General features: G+C 34.7%; 1 protein-coding gene across 1 annotated transcript in view; it reads left to right on the top strand.

The window, feature by feature from the left end:
* Positions 1-19,528, top strand: part of ANO3 (anoctamin 3) — a 327,529-nt gene that overhangs the window by 162,951 nt on the left and 145,050 nt on the right. Inside the window, exon 5 of the mRNA XM_054440329.2 lies at positions 17,238-17,396. Within this exon, the coding sequence (XP_054296304.1) occupies positions 17,238-17,396 (159 nt within the window). The remainder of the gene's footprint in view (positions 1-17,237; positions 17,397-19,528) is intronic.

The raw sequence follows: 19,528 nt of genomic DNA, 5'->3' as shown, positions 1-19,528 counted from the left end.
GAAATGGTGAAATAGTGAAACTACTCGATTGGGCTGTTTGTGAGGCTGAGCAGTTATGATTTTAAGGGTTAGCTATAAATTTTAAGAATGAATTAGTGACTCTGTTTAATAACTCTCTAATTTGTCTAGCCTGTATACACCAACCATATAAAGATAGACACTACACCAAGGACCACATAAACAGTTGTAACAGTTATAAGCAACAACTTGGATTGACACATATAAGCAGTGTTTTTCTAAAAAATGCTGATTTTTCAAGCTTCCAACTTGAGATCAACTGGCTCAAAAATTACTAAAAATTTAAAGCCAGCTCTTGTAAGCTGGTGCAATCTGCCTCTGAGCAAGGGAAACATCTCAGCATAAAGAACGGTATTCAGAAAACAGAAGCAGTGTATTAGAGGGCTTCATACCAGGAGGCCACACCAGGTGTCAGGAATAAAGAAACAGCAATATTACTCTCCATCACCATTTTATTATTACTCTTGGTTATGGAAAAATAGCCATAAGAAGTTTTGCTTTTTGATACAATTTGTCCGCAAACTTCCCATACACACAAGGAAATAGTTGAATTTTTACCTACTTTTTCTACATCATCCCCACTTCCATACCCACTGCCATTTTCTACAAAACAGCACAGGATTTAAAGCAGCCCTATAATTTATAATTTTTTGAAGTTTTCCGAAAAAAATATAAAAACTTAAAAGTAAAACAGTTAATTACATATACATTATTAAATGGTAGCTTATGCTAAGGAAACTTAATTTGTTCATAAGTACAGCTTAATATCTTCTCTAAATACTATATGTAACTTCCAAAACCTAAAAATATCATTTTAAATCAATCATAATAAGGACAAGGCCTCCCTTGTTTTCTGAAGTCTGTCATTCAAATGTGGATAAGCAAAAATATATTGATTATGGGCCATTGGCCCTGGAATGGGAATAATTTAGTTATCTAGAATTAAAATAGTGTTTAATAAAATTAGATTCTCTTTGAAGCATTAGGATGAAGGAGACTAAGCATTAGTGTCTTATTAGAGTCAGCGAGCTGAGCTCTATGTTCTATGCTGTTTCAATTCTTCCGCTTCACTTCTGAAATTAGTATTGATAGATGCTTTTGCTTAAATGGTGATGGCACAATCTGATCTGATTTTTCTTATATTTCTGCATGTTCCTAATCCTATGGGTCATTCTACTTATATAATGTCTGATTAGTAGAACTTATCTGTTCAATTAAACTACCTTTGGTCAGCTCCAACTGTCATGATAACTCCCTGGGGCAGCAGTTGTTTCTTTAACCATATGGTTCAAAATGCTTATTATATGTTAGATAGTCATTTATCATTTAATATCTGCCACTTGTTTTAATAAAGTACTCTTCTTTTATGCGTATGTAGTTCTCATCCTGTCCCACACTCAAAATATCATCATTTGATAATTATAACAGTAAGTACAGGGCACTAATTGCCCAATCATTTTTAGACTAATCAACTCATTTATCTTCATGGCTAGATTTTGAGGCCATTTCTGTTTTGTTCAGTGTTTTTCACCTATGCCTAAAATAGTAAAAGGACAGAAGAACACAAAATGAATTTTTAGTGAGTACTTAATTTTTACATTGTAGGGAATATTCGTCCTACTTTATGAATGAAGCAACCAATGAAGACAGAGATTAGGAAAATTCAAGTCCGTGTCCAAGTTCTGCTAGTTAAGAAGCAAAACCAGAATTCAAATCTGAGTCTACCTACCAGCAAAAAATAAGTTACTAATACTAAGCTGCACTGTTTCCCATATGGTAGAAAGAAAAAGCTAAGGTAAAGATAAAGACACAATTCTTAGCACATAATAGATTCTTAATAAATATTTTCTTGTTCAAGTTGGAGTGTAAACAACTTCACTCTAATATTCATTTTAGTCTTCTAGTTGCCATTCAGCTCTCTAGCCTTAATAACTTGATTAAGTGTCTGGGACTGAATAGGCATTCAAAAATTATTTTGTTAAGTTATATATGCCTCTTGTCCCTTCAATGGATAGCCTAAAGTAGTGTTAAGTACATTAGGTGTGTGTGTTTTTTAGAGTTTGCTTTTTAAGTGAATAAAGATTATACCTCTGAGTTTTAATAATCTGGATTTCATGAGATGTGATGTGTTTCCATCCCTCTTTATTGATATATTGTGTGATTGTACATACAGGGGCATGCTGGAAAGGACTGCTGTGGGCAGTTCCAGGGCCAATATTGGCTAAAAGATAAGCATAGTTTTAATGACCTTCCAAACCCTTCACAGAATTACGGCCTTGTGTTTGGCCTCCAAATAAGGGTGCATTATAAAAGATGCACATCAGTCCATCAGCAGCACAGAGCTAGATTTTCTGTTTTCTGAACTAATGCCCTAACCACTCCTTCCTTATGTTTTTATTTCTATTCAAATGATGAATTATCTATAACTTTTTGCCACCTTTAGAATACTGAAGTCATTAAATAGAGTTGCAGCTCTTACATGCTAGGAATGTCACAGGCTAGTCCAGTTCTGGACCTGAGAAAGTGACACCAGTCTTTAAAAATTAATGCAGCTTCTAACTAGGCCTTCCTTTCTCCTCCTCCTTCTTGTTTGCAGCCTCAGGGACTGCCATTCACTGGCTGGACCCCAGATGCTCTAGGGACTGCCACCTGGCACCCTCTGGGGATTTCCTTCTTCTCTTTCCACCATGAAAACTCTAAATACCTTCTTTCAAGCCTGGAATTTGCCAAGGAAAATACTAAATAAACCTAGATTAGGTTTAATTTAAGCTAAGATGTTAGTGGCTTGCTATGTTTGTGAAAGGATAGTTTTCAAAATAATTTTTATGATGCTCAATAACAACTTTTTTTGTGATTTCATTTTAATGTGTATTAGAAAAAGCATAACCAGCACCTTAAACTTGTCATTTTTTAGATTAAAATTTGGGCAAAGTCTATTTTTGCAGAAATAGTATAATCTAAAGAAAAAATATTCAATAGGTGATCTGTAGCTTTGTAAAATATATATACATTTACATATATAAATATATATTCATATATGTTTGTGTATATATATATAAAATTAAAATTTGAGAAACAATGTCATGCTGTATCTTGCTTAATCACTTGCCAGATGATAGTTGTCATTTAGCTAGCACCTAAGAAGTCTGGCACTCTTGCTAGCTATTTTACATATGTCACCATCTTCACAATTTTGTCAGGAAGTACATAGTCCATATTATTATCTTTTCATAAAGATACTGAAACTTTGTATGTGCACAGTAACGTGAGATAGGAAGTAGAAGTGAGTCTTCACCTCAGGTATTTCAACTACAAATCATATTGTCCTCACAAAATTAAAGAAATATGAATGCTTCCACTTACCTTAGAGGGAATGCTGAGTACCTTCACTAATGCCCATTTTTCTTAAAAATTCACATGGCTGGTACTGCAAAGTATTTTTCTGTTAGTGACAAGCAAATATCAAACTGTTCAAACTCAATTTCAACTCTTATAAGAGGATAGACATGGGTTTTGAGGAAAAGTTTATCATTTGCCTTGTTATTACCTCATCTTTGAGCCCCAACATGTACTTTTACTACTTATCCCAGTGATTCTTTCAAAAAATTATTTAATAAATCAAAATATCCCATAAGTCAAAATATCTTCAGGTTGCGGATTTACCTTTGACTTTCATCTTAACCAATTGCTTAAAATCCCCCCATTCTCCTCTCATCTATTGTGTATAAATTCAGATTAAAATTTAGTTAAATTCAAAAAAAAAAAAATTCACATGGCTTCACAGTCAGTTTGCTATGGGAATTTCAAACTGCTTAGATTTCATGTACGAGATTCAACTTCTTCCTGCCTAGGCTTGCCAAGGGGAGCTTTGTTTGCAAAAACAGGGGCTCCTAGAACAGAAGGGATTTTAAGCTACTGCCTGACCCAGAAGTTCCTAGCATGGAACCCATGGACCTCTAAGGGAGGGCACACGTGAGCTCCAGGAGATCTATGAAGTCCCTGAAATTGTACGCATGATTTGAATATGTAAGTCCGTGTGGTTTTCTCCAGATATTGCCTATTATCAGAGAAGAGTTAGAGAAGGGTTATGATCCACTGATTTTTTCTTGACCTGTCCTTCAACAGTACCAGAAATTAAGCCATCAACTTCGAAGACGCCTATAAAAATAGAAACAGCTGGAGCCATAAATAATCTTAAATGATACCCATAGGTTTGAAGAGTTTATCTTTTATAAATATCTACATTTATTTATTTATTTATTTATTTATTTATTTATTTATTTGAGACCAGGTCTTGCTTTGTCATCCAGGCTGGAGTACAGTGGCACAAGCACAGCTCACTGCTGCTTTAAACTCCTAGGCTCAAGTGATCCTGCCACCTCAGCCTCCTGAGTAGCTGGGAATACAGATGTGCCACCACGGCTGGCTAATTTTTTTTTTTTCTGTAGAGATAGGGTTTCTCTATGTTGTCCAGGCTTGTCTCGAACTCCTGGGCTCATGAGATCTCCTGCCTCAGTCCCTCAAATTGCTGGTATTACAGGCATGAGCCACCGCACCTGGCCAAAATCTAACTTTTAACAGCAAGAGTAACTCTTGTACTGGAAAGAGCTAAGCTCGTGGAAAAATAGGCATGAATATTTTATGATACATTTTCCATGCCAACTTTCCAAAGATTCTAACGTGACTTTATTCATTTGTACTCTGAGTAGATGATTTGTAGCCAACATGATAGGGTCATCTCATTTATGACATGAGCAAATATAGTTGTTTGATAATCTTTCTTTCTCTTCCTAAGTCTCAGGAGATTCTTGTCTTGTTGATAGAGGTTTTAGAGGAAAGGAAAGGAGAACATAGGACTTCTGGGTCATGGAAAGTAATTTCCTGCAAATGTAAGGAACACAGCCTAGGGCTCATCTTTTCTGCGGAAGCCAATACATTTCTCATCAGATCAAATCCATCTTGGTGTGAAGGTTATGGGAGATTATATTATTTGCCTTCTCCACATATATGACTAATGGAAAACAATTAATAGTTTAGAATTGTCTGCTTTGGAGCATATGTGAATTTTCCTAATTTCCATGTGTATGGTCAAGGACACTGATGATGATACTAAGCAGTTACTCAGTGCCAGAAATTTTGATACTCTGATATAGAGGTCTGACATTTCAAGTTAAATTTATTCAACTGAAAATAGTAGGCTTTGACCGAGGTAATGAATATTTGGGGGCTATTTCCCCTGTTTCAGAGATTTTTTTATCCCATTCTATGTTTTGACTTGATATTTTGATTTTTGCATTTGCAAGCATGCAAATAAATTCAACCTGCCCTTGCATAATTTGACCTCTCTGTGTTGAGCTTTTCCTTCTTTTCAGGCACCTGCCTGCATTTCATCTGTTACAAATCCAGAGCCAAATGAAGGGAGTATCTTAATATTTCAAGAACACTTACTACTGAGGTGTCCTAAAAATATCTGATGCACACTGGGCTGTCTGACTCATTCACCAGTGTATCCCTGGCACCTAGCACACAGAAAAGTGCTAATAAAAAGTCCACATTTGCAGGATCTGCAGATGTCCTTGGAGGTAATAGGGACCCAAGTGCTCAGGGATGCAGCTTAGCTCTTGATTTCTGATTTCTACTTTGTCTTGAACTTTAGTGATTCCTCACTGTCTTGTGAACTCTTCAGTGTTTGTTTGTTTTTATAGATTTAGGAATACAAATGCAGATTTGTTACATTGATATATTATGTATTAGTGAAGTCTGGGCTTTTAGTGTAACCATCACCCAAATAGTGTACATCCTACCTATTAGTTAATTTCTCATCCCTCACTCCCCTCACTCTCCAAGCCTCAAATGTCTATTATTCCATTCTCTATATTCGTGTGTACATATAATTTAGCTCCCACTTATAAGTGAGAACATGCAGTATTTGACTTTCTGTTTCTGAGTTATTTCACTTAAGGCAATGGACTCCAGTTCCATCCATGTTGCCGCAAAAGACATGCTTTTATCCCTTTTTTTTTCTGGCTGAGTAGTATTCCATGGTGTGTGTGTATGTGTCTGTAGATTTATATATAAAATTAACCTAAGCATTCATCACAGATGACTGTATAGAGAAAATGTTGTGTGTATATATATATATATATATACACACACAGACACACACACATACAGACACACACACACACACCGCATTTTCTATATATATATACACAGACACACAAACCTATATATATTTCTGTGTGTGTATATATGTATACATGTATATATGTATATACAAATATGTATACAGACATACACACAAGTCTATAAAACCAAACATTGAAACATGTATATACATGTATATATACAGACACACACAGAAATATGTTTATATATGTGTGTAGATAGATAGATACACACAGACACACACAGAAATATATATAGGCTGATTTCACATCTTTGCTATTGTGAATAGTGCTCTTATAAATATACAAATGTACGATTTTTTTGATATAATGATTTCCTTTCTATTGGGTAGCTACTCAGCAGTGGCATTGCTAGGTCGATTAGTTCTTTAAGAAAATTCCATGCTCTTTTTAATAGAGGTTGTACCAATTTACATTTTCACCAACCACAATTAGATACTATCTTACACCAGACCAATGTTGTAAAAAGTTTTTCTTCGTGTAATTTTTATTTGTTTTCATGGGAAAGATTGATCCAAATAACCAGAAATAGAAATGCACTAGTGTCTTAGGAATATTTTCTTTGGGTCTGTGAGGTTACTCATGTTTTACAGGAGTTTCCTAAATGCATGTTGGAAATCATCAAGTGGCTCTTTGCAATGAAAACTCTTGTCTGTTTTGTTTTGGGAGCTCCTCAAGGGAAAATGTGGCATTTATGATAGCAAGCAATGCATTGAAATCATGTTACTGATTTTTTCAAACTTCCTATAAAATTTTACTCCCCAAATTCCTTTACAATAAAATGGTATTTGATTTTATTTTGCATTTAAAACTTGATCTTTTAGCATAAAAGATCAAATTTTATTCCATTATTTTCATTCTCAAGCTATCAGTAAATTCTAAAGTCTTTTCTTTTGTATTTCCATGTGATCGTTGGCAGAAGTGCAGAATAACTACAGATTGGGTTTAAGTAGAGTTTGTGTAGAAAGTTGTCTTTGCCAGCTGACTTTATGGGACTTGAATGTGTTCACATCTCAACATATGTACTCTGAGGTGATTACTCATTCCTGATGATGTCCTTTAGACCTCATGGAATCCCTTCAGAATCACCAGTTCAATTTAATATCTCTAATAAGCATATGTGAATCATATTTTAATTTTGTAAATGATTATGTAAATACAACTGTAATTGACTGAAGAGAATGTATTGTTTAGGGATTATGATTAAAATTGGACTTTACCATTTGAAGGTCTTTAGTTGTAATAATAACTGTAGGGTGTATACCATTTTATGATTCACAGAGTGTTCAATTCACATAATTCTTAAAATAGTCACGCAAGGCTATTATTATTCCTATTATGTTATACAGGTGAGAAAACTGAGACTTGTTATAAGTAAGATTTTAACACTAATATAGAATCCCACATTATTTATTCCCAAATTCATAGGTTATGCTGGTCTTTTAAATTATTATGCATATAGTCATATATTTGTTATTATCAATGATAGTCAATAATTAATAATAATTAAAATTAATAATAAACAATATAATTATTATGCATATCAAAAGCCATATTATAAGATCATATTGAGCTGGAACAAGTTATATACAACATTGAGCTTTACAGGATCTCTATTGCTTGCCTTATTTGGTTTAGAATAAATTATTACAGCCAAAATTGAGACTTCTGTATAATATTCCCTGATCTTTTCTCTCAATTAGTCTTAACAGAACGAACCAATATTCTGCTTTTGGTGATTAGCTTTCCTATGAATATTTTTGAACTTTCACTGTATAAGTTATATGGTAAAAGTATAAATAATCTTTAAACAATATTGAAAATCATTTTTATGTTTTTAAGCTTTGAAAAAATGTAACAGACATTGCTTTTACAAAAGATCAACAGCATCCCTTTGATGGATGTAGGAGTAGATACATTTGTACTGTCATATTCCATTGCATGACTACAAAACAAGTGACATTAACTGTTTGACCACAATTTAGTTTTCACTTTCCAGTTGATGGACTATTTTATTTGTTTTCAGCCTTCTGCTCTTTCAGATAATGTTACACTTCTTCTTTTATTAAATACTTGTTTATATCTTATGACATTTTTCCACTGGATTATTTGCCTTTTCTTACAAATTTCGCAGTTATTTATACAACCTGAAGCTTAATACTTTATTGGTTGTATTCATAAAAATATATTCTAGTTATAACTTACCTTTTCACAATCTTTATCATATATTTTAAATTTACAAAGCTTTTATTTGAATGTAATTGCATGTACCAGCTTTTTTTTTTTTTTTTTTTGGTAACTGGTGCTGGTACTTTTTATTTATTAAAAGCAAACATAAATTTCCTGCCAAAATTGTTATAAAATGCTCTCATAGTTTATTCTAAAAGTTATTTTTTAATTTTGCTTTTCTCACTTAAATCTTTAATCCTTTCATTTTGTTTTCTTATTGTAAATTGAAAGTTAAGGGTCTGTTTATTTCCATTAAATTAACTTTTTTTTTAGTGACTCTAATTGAGTAGTCCACTATATCCATGAAAATTTTATGGATTTGTAATTCCGTATCAATCATATACATACTGGTATCTTTCTATTCTGTATCTATTTCTATATTGTTTTATTTTGCTTTTTATGTTGCCTATTCCTGCATGAATACCATATGTCCTGTTTAAGAAATATTTATGAACTGTAAATTCCTATGTTAGCTTCTGGAAGAGATATTCTCATGCATTTTACAATCAAAAAATGCATTTGTAATTAAGTTTAGCAGCTTTATTGATATAAAATTTACATGCTATACAATTAATCACTCATTTAAAGTATTCGATTCAATATTTTTAATATATTCATAGGATTGTGCAACCATCCCCACAATCTAATTTTAAAACATTTTGATTCCCTAGAAAGAAACCCTGTACCTGTTAGGAGTTATTCTCCATTCTACCCACTCCTCCCTCAGCCCTAGGAATTGATTAATCTATTTTTCATCTCTATGTATTTACCTACTGTTCAGTTTTATATGGATGGAATTATATAATTGTGTATGTGTGTGACTGGGTTCTTTCATTTAGTATAACATTTTCAAAGTAGACCTATGTTGTAGCATGTGTTAACATTTCATTTCTTTCTATTGCCAAATATTTTATTGGATAGATATATGTGCCACATTATTTATGTATTAAGCTGATGGGCGTTTTGATTTTCTTCCTTTTTTTACTATTATGAATAATGTTTTTATGAAAATTGGTGTGCAAGTTTTTGTGTAGATGCATTGTTTTTGTTTCTCTTGGATATATGCCTAGGAGTGAAACTGATAGTGTTGTAACTTTATGTTTAATACCATAAGAAATTGCCAAACTGTTTTCCAAAGGTTCTGCACTGCTTTGCATCCCCATCGATGATGAACAGGGTGAATTTCTCCATATCCTTGTCAATACTTATTTTTTGTCTTTTTCATTATAGCCTTCATAGATGGTGAAAAATGATATCTCACTGTGATTTTGATTTGTGTTTCTCTAATAACTATAATTATGTTAAGAATCTTTGAATGTGCTTGTTGGTCATTTCTATATTTTCTTTGGAGAAATATCTATTCAAATCATTCATCCATTTTTATTTGGCTTATTTGTGTTTTTATTGTTGAGTTATAAGAGTTATTTACATATTAAGGAAACAAGTTTCTTATCAGATATATGGTTTCTGAATACTTTTCCCATTCTGTGGTTTACACTTTCATTTGCTTTATGGTATATTTTGCAGAAAAAAAAACCACCAAAAAAAGAAAAACACCCGGTTTTGCTCTCTATAATAAGTAGGGTCTGTAACAAGAGCTATTAGGAGGAAACAGTTGTAACTCTAAAATAAGTTTTAATTACATACCAAGGGCTTTGGATTTTTCTCTAATTTAGGAGTGTAAATCTAGAACTACTAGGTAAACCATAGCATCAGGCTACCAGTGTCTAGACTTCCATCTTTTAATTTAACATTAAAAATTGCCATAAAAGGATACAGAAAGTAAAAAATAAATTCCACCACCAGAAACTAATGAAAAACATTCCTATTATTAACAGATTCAATAGGATAGGATTAAGAAAAACAAACCTAGAACACAGATACTTGGCCTTATGAGCTGAAACCCATTTGATGGCCACCCAACTTATGGAGGAGAGCTGGACTAACCTGATTCATTGTCTGCCTTTAACATTGGACTGCAGAGGCAACACAACCAAGGAAATTAACCACCTACTGCCCTTGAGCAGTCTTCTGAGCAGGCCAGAGTCACGCCCTGCTTCCTGTGTCCTGCCTCAGCTGTGCCTATTACTCTTTAAATCCAATAAAAAATAAAAATACCTACTAAATGGGTATAGCAATATTTGGTTACATTGGTTCTGAATACAAAAACTGTAGAGAAAAGGAGTACTGTGGGTGGGAGCAGATACTGGCAGCACCTGAGAGCCATCCACACTGGGAAAGAGTGTCATCCTTGTTACATCCTTGTTTTGCCATGTTACAGAGCATGGCAAAACAACATTTTAAGCATAGGCCAGGAATCAGTAATCAAGGAGATCTACCTGTACAGAGCCACGCATGCTACATGAAGACTTGCAGGACACCATAAATTGGATCAGGGCCTTTACCCAACAAGCTCCACATCAGGTCAAGATCAGCAAGCTGAGGTAGAACTATGACTTCTTCTGAACTATGACCATTTCACAAATGTAAGTTGAATGGAAAACATCTTTATAATATTCAGTATTCACACATACAGAGACTAGATTTAGGACAAAAAAACAGGACCACAGAGCAATGAGGAAAGAGTTCTTTTTTACAATAGGGTGCTGGAACAATTAGATAACCATATGAGAGAGTGGTATAAAGAAGGCTTATTCAGGAGTTGGTGAGGTTCTATTTCTTAACTTGGGTAATGGTTATGCAGGTGTTTATCTTGTAACAACTCATTAAGCTATGAATTCTTTTACTGCACTTTGTGTTTTGTAGTGAATTATGTTTCAAAATTATATGTAAAGGACTTCTACTTTCCTTTGCTATGGTTCCATATTCACATCAATGCCATTTGCATTACTTATCTGTTTCCAACTGTCTTTGTCCTGAGAAAGATAATTTTCCAGAAAGTAAAAGGGTTCATTTGGATTATTGGAAAACAAGTAAAATCCTAATGTAAATGAATACATTATATAGTTTTACCTGATTTTTTTTAGTTAAAATAGCCAACATTTTTCTGATCTCCTGAAATGAATCAGTGTTGCGACTGTTCTACTTGCACTATCTCATTTAGCCGTAATAATAATTCTACAATGTTGGCAACATTGTTATCTTCATTTAAAAGCTGTAGAATTTAGGCTAAGCAGTGAAGTTCAATGCCTAAGAAGGCAGTAAATTAGATTCCAAGTATGTCTGAATACAGTTCTCAACAGCTTAACCAATGTGTCATACTACATTTTACTAACTCACAAGTATGGTTAACAGATAACCGGCAATCACCTACTGATTAATGACATGATCTAATTTTGTATGTGCTGGATAAAGACTGGCTGTGGTAAATTCACAGAGATAATATAACCTTTGATGTCTGTTGGTACCTATCAGGCTTCTTCTGGATACACTGTGACATTCTTCATGTCTTTATAGCTCATAACTCTATTAATGCGCATAATAGAGCCTTGTAATGCAATGTTTACATGCCTATAACTGCAAGTATATGATAAAATCCCTTAAAGTTTTCAATGTCTTATTTTCTTTAGCCCTACAGTTTAGCGCACAGGTGTTAAATGATGCTTGTTAGATTGAAAAGAATAAACATTCAGGAAAAAAAAAAAAGCCTGTCACCCTCACCAAGACAAGCAGTTACTGCCACAATCTTATTTAAAGAGTACCCTAAAACAGGTTCTTGTGCAAATGGGCAGATCTCTACCACTATTTTGCAAATGGGCTAAAATATTTGCAAAGGGTTCCTACTCAACATGAGCCATAACTTGCATATTCTTGAGATAGTTTTTAGAAAGATCAGCTTTTCTGAAAGTATCTGAGCTTCATGGTTTGCAAACACATTAATGATTTAGTTATTTTCAAAACTGTTTAAAGATTAGGTAGGTACCTGATGAATGAGCTGCATCCCACCCTCTCTGAGAAGAAGTGAATTTTATTCTGTCCCCTAGAAACAACAAACTGAAAAAACTCTAAATCAAATGCATTCCACGTTGTAATTGGAAAGCACTTCACTCTTTCAGATAACTCATGAAATGAATCATGATTTTATGTTTGGACAACTGTTATTATACCAAACAATTCAAGAAGCTGTATTCTTTTTATCTAGATGTAATGACACATATAATCAGTTTTCAGTTAATTCTGTTTTAAAGCAATAGGTTTGAACATGGGTTAATTAACATATTTGTGAATGGCTGTCATATATATTAAAATAAAGTATACCACTATTAACCTTAAAATGATATAAAACCTGTACTGAGTTCTTGCTACGTAATTCAGAAGAGGTTTCCAAATTTTGCTATGCTTCTCTATTGACATTTTGATATCTACTTTTTATCGTGCCTGTTAAAACTGGTAAAAACTCATCATTAAACATTTAGAATTTATATAATAATTAAAAATTCATTTAATAAGTTTGTGAACTTATTTACTCACTGAGAGACAAAATTTGGGTATAATAGGTTACTTCTTTTTATAAAGATGTGGATTTTTAAAACAGATAGCTGTCTTTCTGGGAGAGTTTAGCATTTACTTAGCTTAGAATCAGAGTAATGGATAATAACTGTTAGCGTTCCATTTTCAGTCCATACTGCTTTTAAAATATGAAAAGCGTACAAAATATTTTTCAAAACCTTTTTGTCTTTCTAATATTTTTTTCTACCAACCAGTCTCTTGATTTCTAGGTCTTCTCATTGAACGACATTTACCTTCACCTGGGATTAAATATGTTACCAATGCTGTGAGACTCAGTTGATTCCGTTTACCACACTGGGAGAGTAGTATACTTTAAGAAAACGTGGAAGAAAATTTGTGTATTATTTTATTTTCACCTAATCTTTTCTTAGATCAGCATGGAGATGCTGTAAGCAGTGGGTCACAGATATAAAGCAAAAAAGCAAGCCAAATTGTAACTAATTGGAGTGCTACTATAATTGTGTGATTCTTCATTTTAGCCTATTATAATTTGTTCTATTATAAATGTCGGAAGGGAGAGGATGACAAATGACCACATGATTTTTTTAGGCCAGTATTCTTGAGGTTAACCCTATCTAAATACATAGAACTATGCATATTCTCTTCCTTTCTTCTTTCTCTTCTTTCTCCTTTCCTTCTTTCTATAAATATTTATTGATGCCTACAGTGTGTCTGGCTGTGGACTAGATGTTTAAAATACTATGTAAACCAAAAAGTTAAAAAATTTCTTACCTTCGTAAAATTTATATCCTTGTAGAATTAGACTGTGAGCAAACAAAAGATAATTAATAAATAAATTAGCTAGCACTATATTATATATTAGAAGTTAGCAGATGCTAAGAAAAATAGACATCAGGGAAGTGGGATCAAGAGTGAGGAGTAACTTGGAGAGCAACTGGAGGGTCTCGAGGAGAGGAGTTACATTATCTCATCTATAATGTCGAGAATCATTGGGATAACTCGGCTGTCATGTTGAGAACAAACTATAGAAGAGAAAAGGCAGAAGCAGGCCGGGCGTGGTGGCTCACGCCTGTAATCCCAGCACTTTGGGAGGCCGAGGCGGGCGGATCACAAGGTCAGGAGATCGAGACCATGGTGAAACCCCGTCTCTACTACAAATGCAAAAAAATTAGCCAGGCACGGTGGCGGGCGCCTGTAGTCTGAGCTACTCGGGAGGCTGAGGCAGAGGAGAATGGCGTGAACCCAGGAGGCGGAGCTTGCAGTGAGCGGAGATCGCGCCACTGCACTCCAGCCTGGGCGACAGAGCCAGACTCCGCCTCAAAAAAAAAACAAAAACGTAGAAGCAAAGAGACAAGCCTGGCTACTGCAATAATCCAATAGAAAGATTACTACGGTTCAGACCAGAGTGGTAGTAATGGTGGTGGTAATGAAGGTGTTAGAAAGTGGTCAGATTTTAAATATGTTTTGAAAGATTTTCTTGATGATTTGAATGTGACGGGTAAGAAAAAAGAGAGAGAGAAAAAAAAAGACGATTCAAGATGTTTGGTGTTAGCAATTGAAGGGACAGAGTTGCGATCAACCAGAATAAAGAAGGTTGTGGGGAGTACCTGTTTGGAGAAGATAAACAATTTCATTTTGGACAGTTAACTTTGAGATGTTCATTAGACATCCAAGTGAAGAAATCAGGAAGGCAGTTGGATATACAAGCCTGTGAATATTTATTATGTAGTGGTCAACACATAGGTGATTATTTAAAGCCATGAGCTTGGATGAAATCACAAGGAGGGAGTATATAGGGGGAAAAAAGGCAAGAGAACCAATGAATAGTTAATTAACAAATCAGAGGAAGAGAGAACGAGTGACCACTTAACTACGAGAAAATCCAGACACATTAGATGTCCTGGGAGTCAAAGGAAAAGGGTGTATCGAGTAGGTGAGAGTGATTCCACTGCAGGAAGATAAATTTAAAAGACAGCAAATTGGCCGGGCGCGGTGGCTCACGCCTGTAATCCTGGCACTTTTGGAGGCCAAGGCGGGCGGCTCACGAGGCCAGGAGATCGAGACCGTCCCGGCTAACACTGTGAGACCTCATCTCTACTAAAAATACAAAAAAAAAAAAAAAAAAAAAAAAAAATTAGCCAGGCGTGGTGGTGGGCGCCTGTACTGTATAGTCCCAGCTACTCAGGAGGCTGAGGCAGAAGAATAGCGTGAACCTCGAAGGCGGAGCTTGCAGTGAGCGGAGATCGCGCCACTGCACTCCAGCCTGGGCTACAGAGCGAGACTCTGTCTCAAAAAAAAAAAGACTTCAAATTGATAACTGGATACAGCAATGAATATGTCATTAGTGACCTTGTTAAAAAAAAAGTGTCTGAAGTGTTGGAGGCAAACGCCCTCTAAAATCTGAATTTTACTGTGCCTTCTGTGGCAAAAAAAATCCCTCACCTAAAAGTACTTCTCTCACGTAAAAGCTGGAAATGGCCTTGTTACCGTTTTTAAACTACTCAAGCCTCAGTCCTAGGAGTGTTTATTTGTATATGGCTGTTTATCTTTTTAAATATAGTGGTCAGGACCACCAGCTAAGGTATCAAATTGGTCAAAATGCTGGCTTCATTATTTTCTTTTCTGTGATATCTGTATGTCACTTAACTTCTTTGGCTTCTATGTACTCCTGTCAATATTTACCTTCCTGGGTTATGACAATTAAATAACCTTATGAAGCACTTGGCACAATGAGTAGCACATAGTAAGTATTCGAAAAGTGATAGCTACTATTGCCATTACTACTATGTTATGGAACTACAAGGCCCTGGTGGCTTCTCTGGTGTTAGTTACTCAGTCACTTTATAATCCTTTCCAGATCCTGTGAAATCTGCCAGGATTCCAAGTTAATCCTGGAAATCTCAGAACTTTTTCATTCATTGAAGAAAAGACTGTGTAAAGCTTTCTTGTTCTTGAACTTGGAAGTCTCTACTACTATAAATTTACACACTTGAACTTAATCTCTCTGCAGAACTAGAGCCCACTAGAAGCCCCTCAGGCAACCTAACCTGTCGCTGTAGGGTGACTATTTCTTGGATAGTCTTTCTGTTTCTTGAATGACTCGTTGGCCTTTATCTCCTTAAACATCAGGTTGCTCTGGTCTTCACTTCTTTCACTTGGAGCTGAATATCTGCCCCAGTCAGAGTCCTCCAAAGCAGTCTGAAATGGTTTTGTCTGAAATTATCTAATATCTCCCCAGATGTTGGAAAGCATTTTGAATCTCAAGAATGCCTGTATAGGAAATATGAAATAGAGAGTTGGTACAGATGTCCAAATAGTTTGAAGGAAAGTGGCGAAAGAAGGATGGGGTAGATAATAGTTATGAACATGAACTTGGAGTCAGAAGATATTGGGTTCAAGTCCTGGCTCCTCATTGATCTTGGGCAATATACTGGAAAAGCCCCCCTAAGAGGACCATGAGGAAAATGTGTTGATCAATAAAGCTGATTTATTAAAATTCCTTACAGCAAATAAGAATACCACACGGATAGTCTAAGTAGTGTTTTAGAAGAATGAAGTTAGGGAACAGTTGACAAAGGATTCCCATGGCCTGGACTGGGTAATTGGTAGGTCTTATAAGGCAGGAATTCGGTTGAAAATTGGGCAGAGTCCATTAAAAATAGCTTAGGTTGGTGGATACAACAGAATGAAGGCCCTAGAGCAGTCTTGCTGAGCAAGCAGTTTGTTTTGAAAAGTAAGCTGTTTTAGTTGGTTTGCAGTCATATACTCTAGGAACAAGCAAACAGCTTAGGGATTATTTTTTGGTTTCAGTATTACTAAATACACATTTAGGAAAATAATGCCTGGACTGAGTATTATTCAACACAAGAAATAAAGTTGGTTTCAGTTTTTAGTATTTATGTTCTCTAAGCCTTAGTGTCTTTATCTTTGAAATGCACGTAATGAGTAGTATATAGGATAAAGTATTGAAAGCACTTATGTCTGGTCATGATGTTTAGTAAATACTCAACATATGTTAGCATTATTTTATGATGAAATAAAATAGTAAATAAGTAATCATTTTATTTGTTGTTATATGTTATCATTTTCATGGGTCTTATTAAATAAAACATATGCATTTTTATACCAGCACCAGAGAACCTATTTTCAGATATCAGACCACCTAATTTTATATCCTGGAACATTACTCGCTAATGTGGCTCCTATAGCAGATTGTAAACACTCTTTAATTCTATTTCCATATCTCACGGTAGGAATATTAAAAATACATTTTTCGATATTGTATTGCTAGTGTTCAAATGGCAGTAACTGTAACTAAAGCATACGTGCTTGTCTAACCCACACCATTAACAATCATTGCTTTATTTGCAGAATGACATGAATTACATAGCATCCAGTGGACCTCTGTTCAAAGATGGCAAAAAGAGAATTGATTACATCTTGGTTTATAGAAAGACAAATATACAATATGACAAAAGAAACACATTTGAAAAGAACCTCAGAGCAGAAGGCTTGATGTTGGAAAAGGAGGTAGGTGCTTTACTATTATTGGTTATGTGATAAAATGTGTTGGAACAGATATAATCACTTATGGTTTAGAAAGGAAAATATGTATCACATGACTTTATAAAATACATAGTTTTTTTCTACCAAATGTTAAATAAATACATGCACATAGCCCTATTAAATATGTATTCACTTTTTAATCTATATAATTCTATACAATTGAAGTATTTTCAAAGGGCATGACTATTTTTGCAATTTTAAAAACTGAATAAGGAATGATTATAGTTATGTCAAATAGAAAACTTTATGAAAAGGAAAATAACATTTTGAAAGAAAAGAATTTGCCAAACTATTAATGTCTGTTTTTTAGTGCTGGAACTATGAGTGGTTTTCCTCCCAAATCTTTTTCTTTTGTGAGTTTTTAAAAAAATGTTCTTGGAAGAATTTATTTTTTTGTAGTGAAACAGTAAAAGTAGCAAGACTCACTAGAAAAAAAAATAGAAAGAAGGAAAAGCATATCCTCCATAATCCTAGTATCAGAGAAAATTTTTTAAAAACTCACTATTTTAGTTATACCTTGTACGGTTATAGAAAACACGTATTAATCGCATTACAGAAAGAAAAAACCTTAAGGTAGAAAATTAAAAGTATAGAAATGTACAAAATAAAAAGCCAAAGTCAATATCTACAGTCTCTCAAATCATACGCTTCTCTCCTTTGGTGGTCTTGTTAACAACTTGATTTTATCTTGCTAGGTGCCCCTCAGTATATTTTCTATGTATATACAAATATATAAAATTTTACACAAAATTAGCCATGATATATATGTACACATACATATATATACACACATATCTATCTCTCTCTATATATATATTATTCTGCTATTCACTCCTGTCATTTAGCAACATATTACAGATATCTTAAATTGCCATTACATTTAGAACCAACTCAGCTTTTTACTAGATACATAATATTACAACTTAGAGATTTACCCAGCTGTTCCGCTACTGAGAAAAAAAAATCAATTAACTATTACAGAGACACCTAAACCTAAATTAGTCTTTTTTTTTTTTTTTTCTTTTTTTTTTTTTGTGAGAGTGAGTCTCCCTCTGTTAACCAGGCTGGAGAGCAGTGGCGTGATCTTGGCTTAATGCAACCTCTGCCTCCCGGGCTCAAGCAATTCTGCCTCAGCCTCCCAAGTAGCTGGGGTTACAGGAACTGATCAGGAACTAATCACTGTGCCCACCTAAGTTTTGTATTTTTAGTAGAGATGGGGTTTCACCATGTTGGCCAGGCTGGTCTGGAACTCCTGACCTCAAGTGATCTGCCCACTTCAGCCCCACCAAAGTACTGGGATAACAGGCTTGAGCTCCTGCACTCGGCGCTACTATTGGGTTTTAACTAGTTTTGTAAAAAATAGGAGCAACAAGGTAAAAGAAAAAAAAAACTGTTTTTGATGAAATATCTAGATAATTTGCTAATAAGCTTTATCAGAGTGTTAGTAGGCACTTAGATATAATATTGGAATCCCTTCACCCCCACAGAACATCTCCTGGAATTAGTTTTCTGAGGAACACACATTAGGAAGTACTAAACTGTAGTTTGGGGTAACCCTAGAAAAACTAATCCATTTAGGCCTCGCGCAATGGCTCACGCTTGTAATCCCAGCACTTTGGGAGGCCGAGGAGGCCGGATCACGAGGTCAAAAGATCGAGACCATCCTGGCCAACATGGTGAAAACCCATCTCTTACAAAAAATAGCTGGTCGTGGTGGCGCGTTCCTGTAGTCCCAGCTACAGGAACGCGCTAAGGCAGGAGGCTGAGGCAGGAGAATCACTTGAACCCAGGAGGCGGAGCTTGCAGTGAGCCAAGATCATGCCACTGCACTCCAGTCTGGCTACATTGCAAGACTCCGTCTCAAAAAAAAAAAAAAAAAAAAAAAAAAAACAGGAAAAGAAAAACTAATCCATTTATGTTTATTAAAATCCTTTAATGTGTATAAAATAACAAACACATCATGACTTGACTCTTTACAAGGAATTACTCACATACAACTTAGAGTTACAGAGCCCAGCAAGTAAAATTCTGACTTCAGTTTTCTGTTGCCTCTTTTAGTTGTTTCTTTATTATTCCTCTTCCAGGAAGTTTAACCC

This window comes from Pongo pygmaeus, chromosome 9 (genome assembly GCF_028885625.2).
Source record: "Pongo pygmaeus isolate AG05252 chromosome 9, NHGRI_mPonPyg2-v2.0_pri, whole genome shotgun sequence".
In the NCBI taxonomy this organism is placed as follows: Eukaryota; Metazoa; Chordata; class Mammalia; order Primates; family Hominidae; genus Pongo; species Pongo pygmaeus.
The sequence above is the reverse complement of the archived record's forward strand: the minus strand, read 5'-3'. Positions and strand labels throughout refer to the sequence as shown.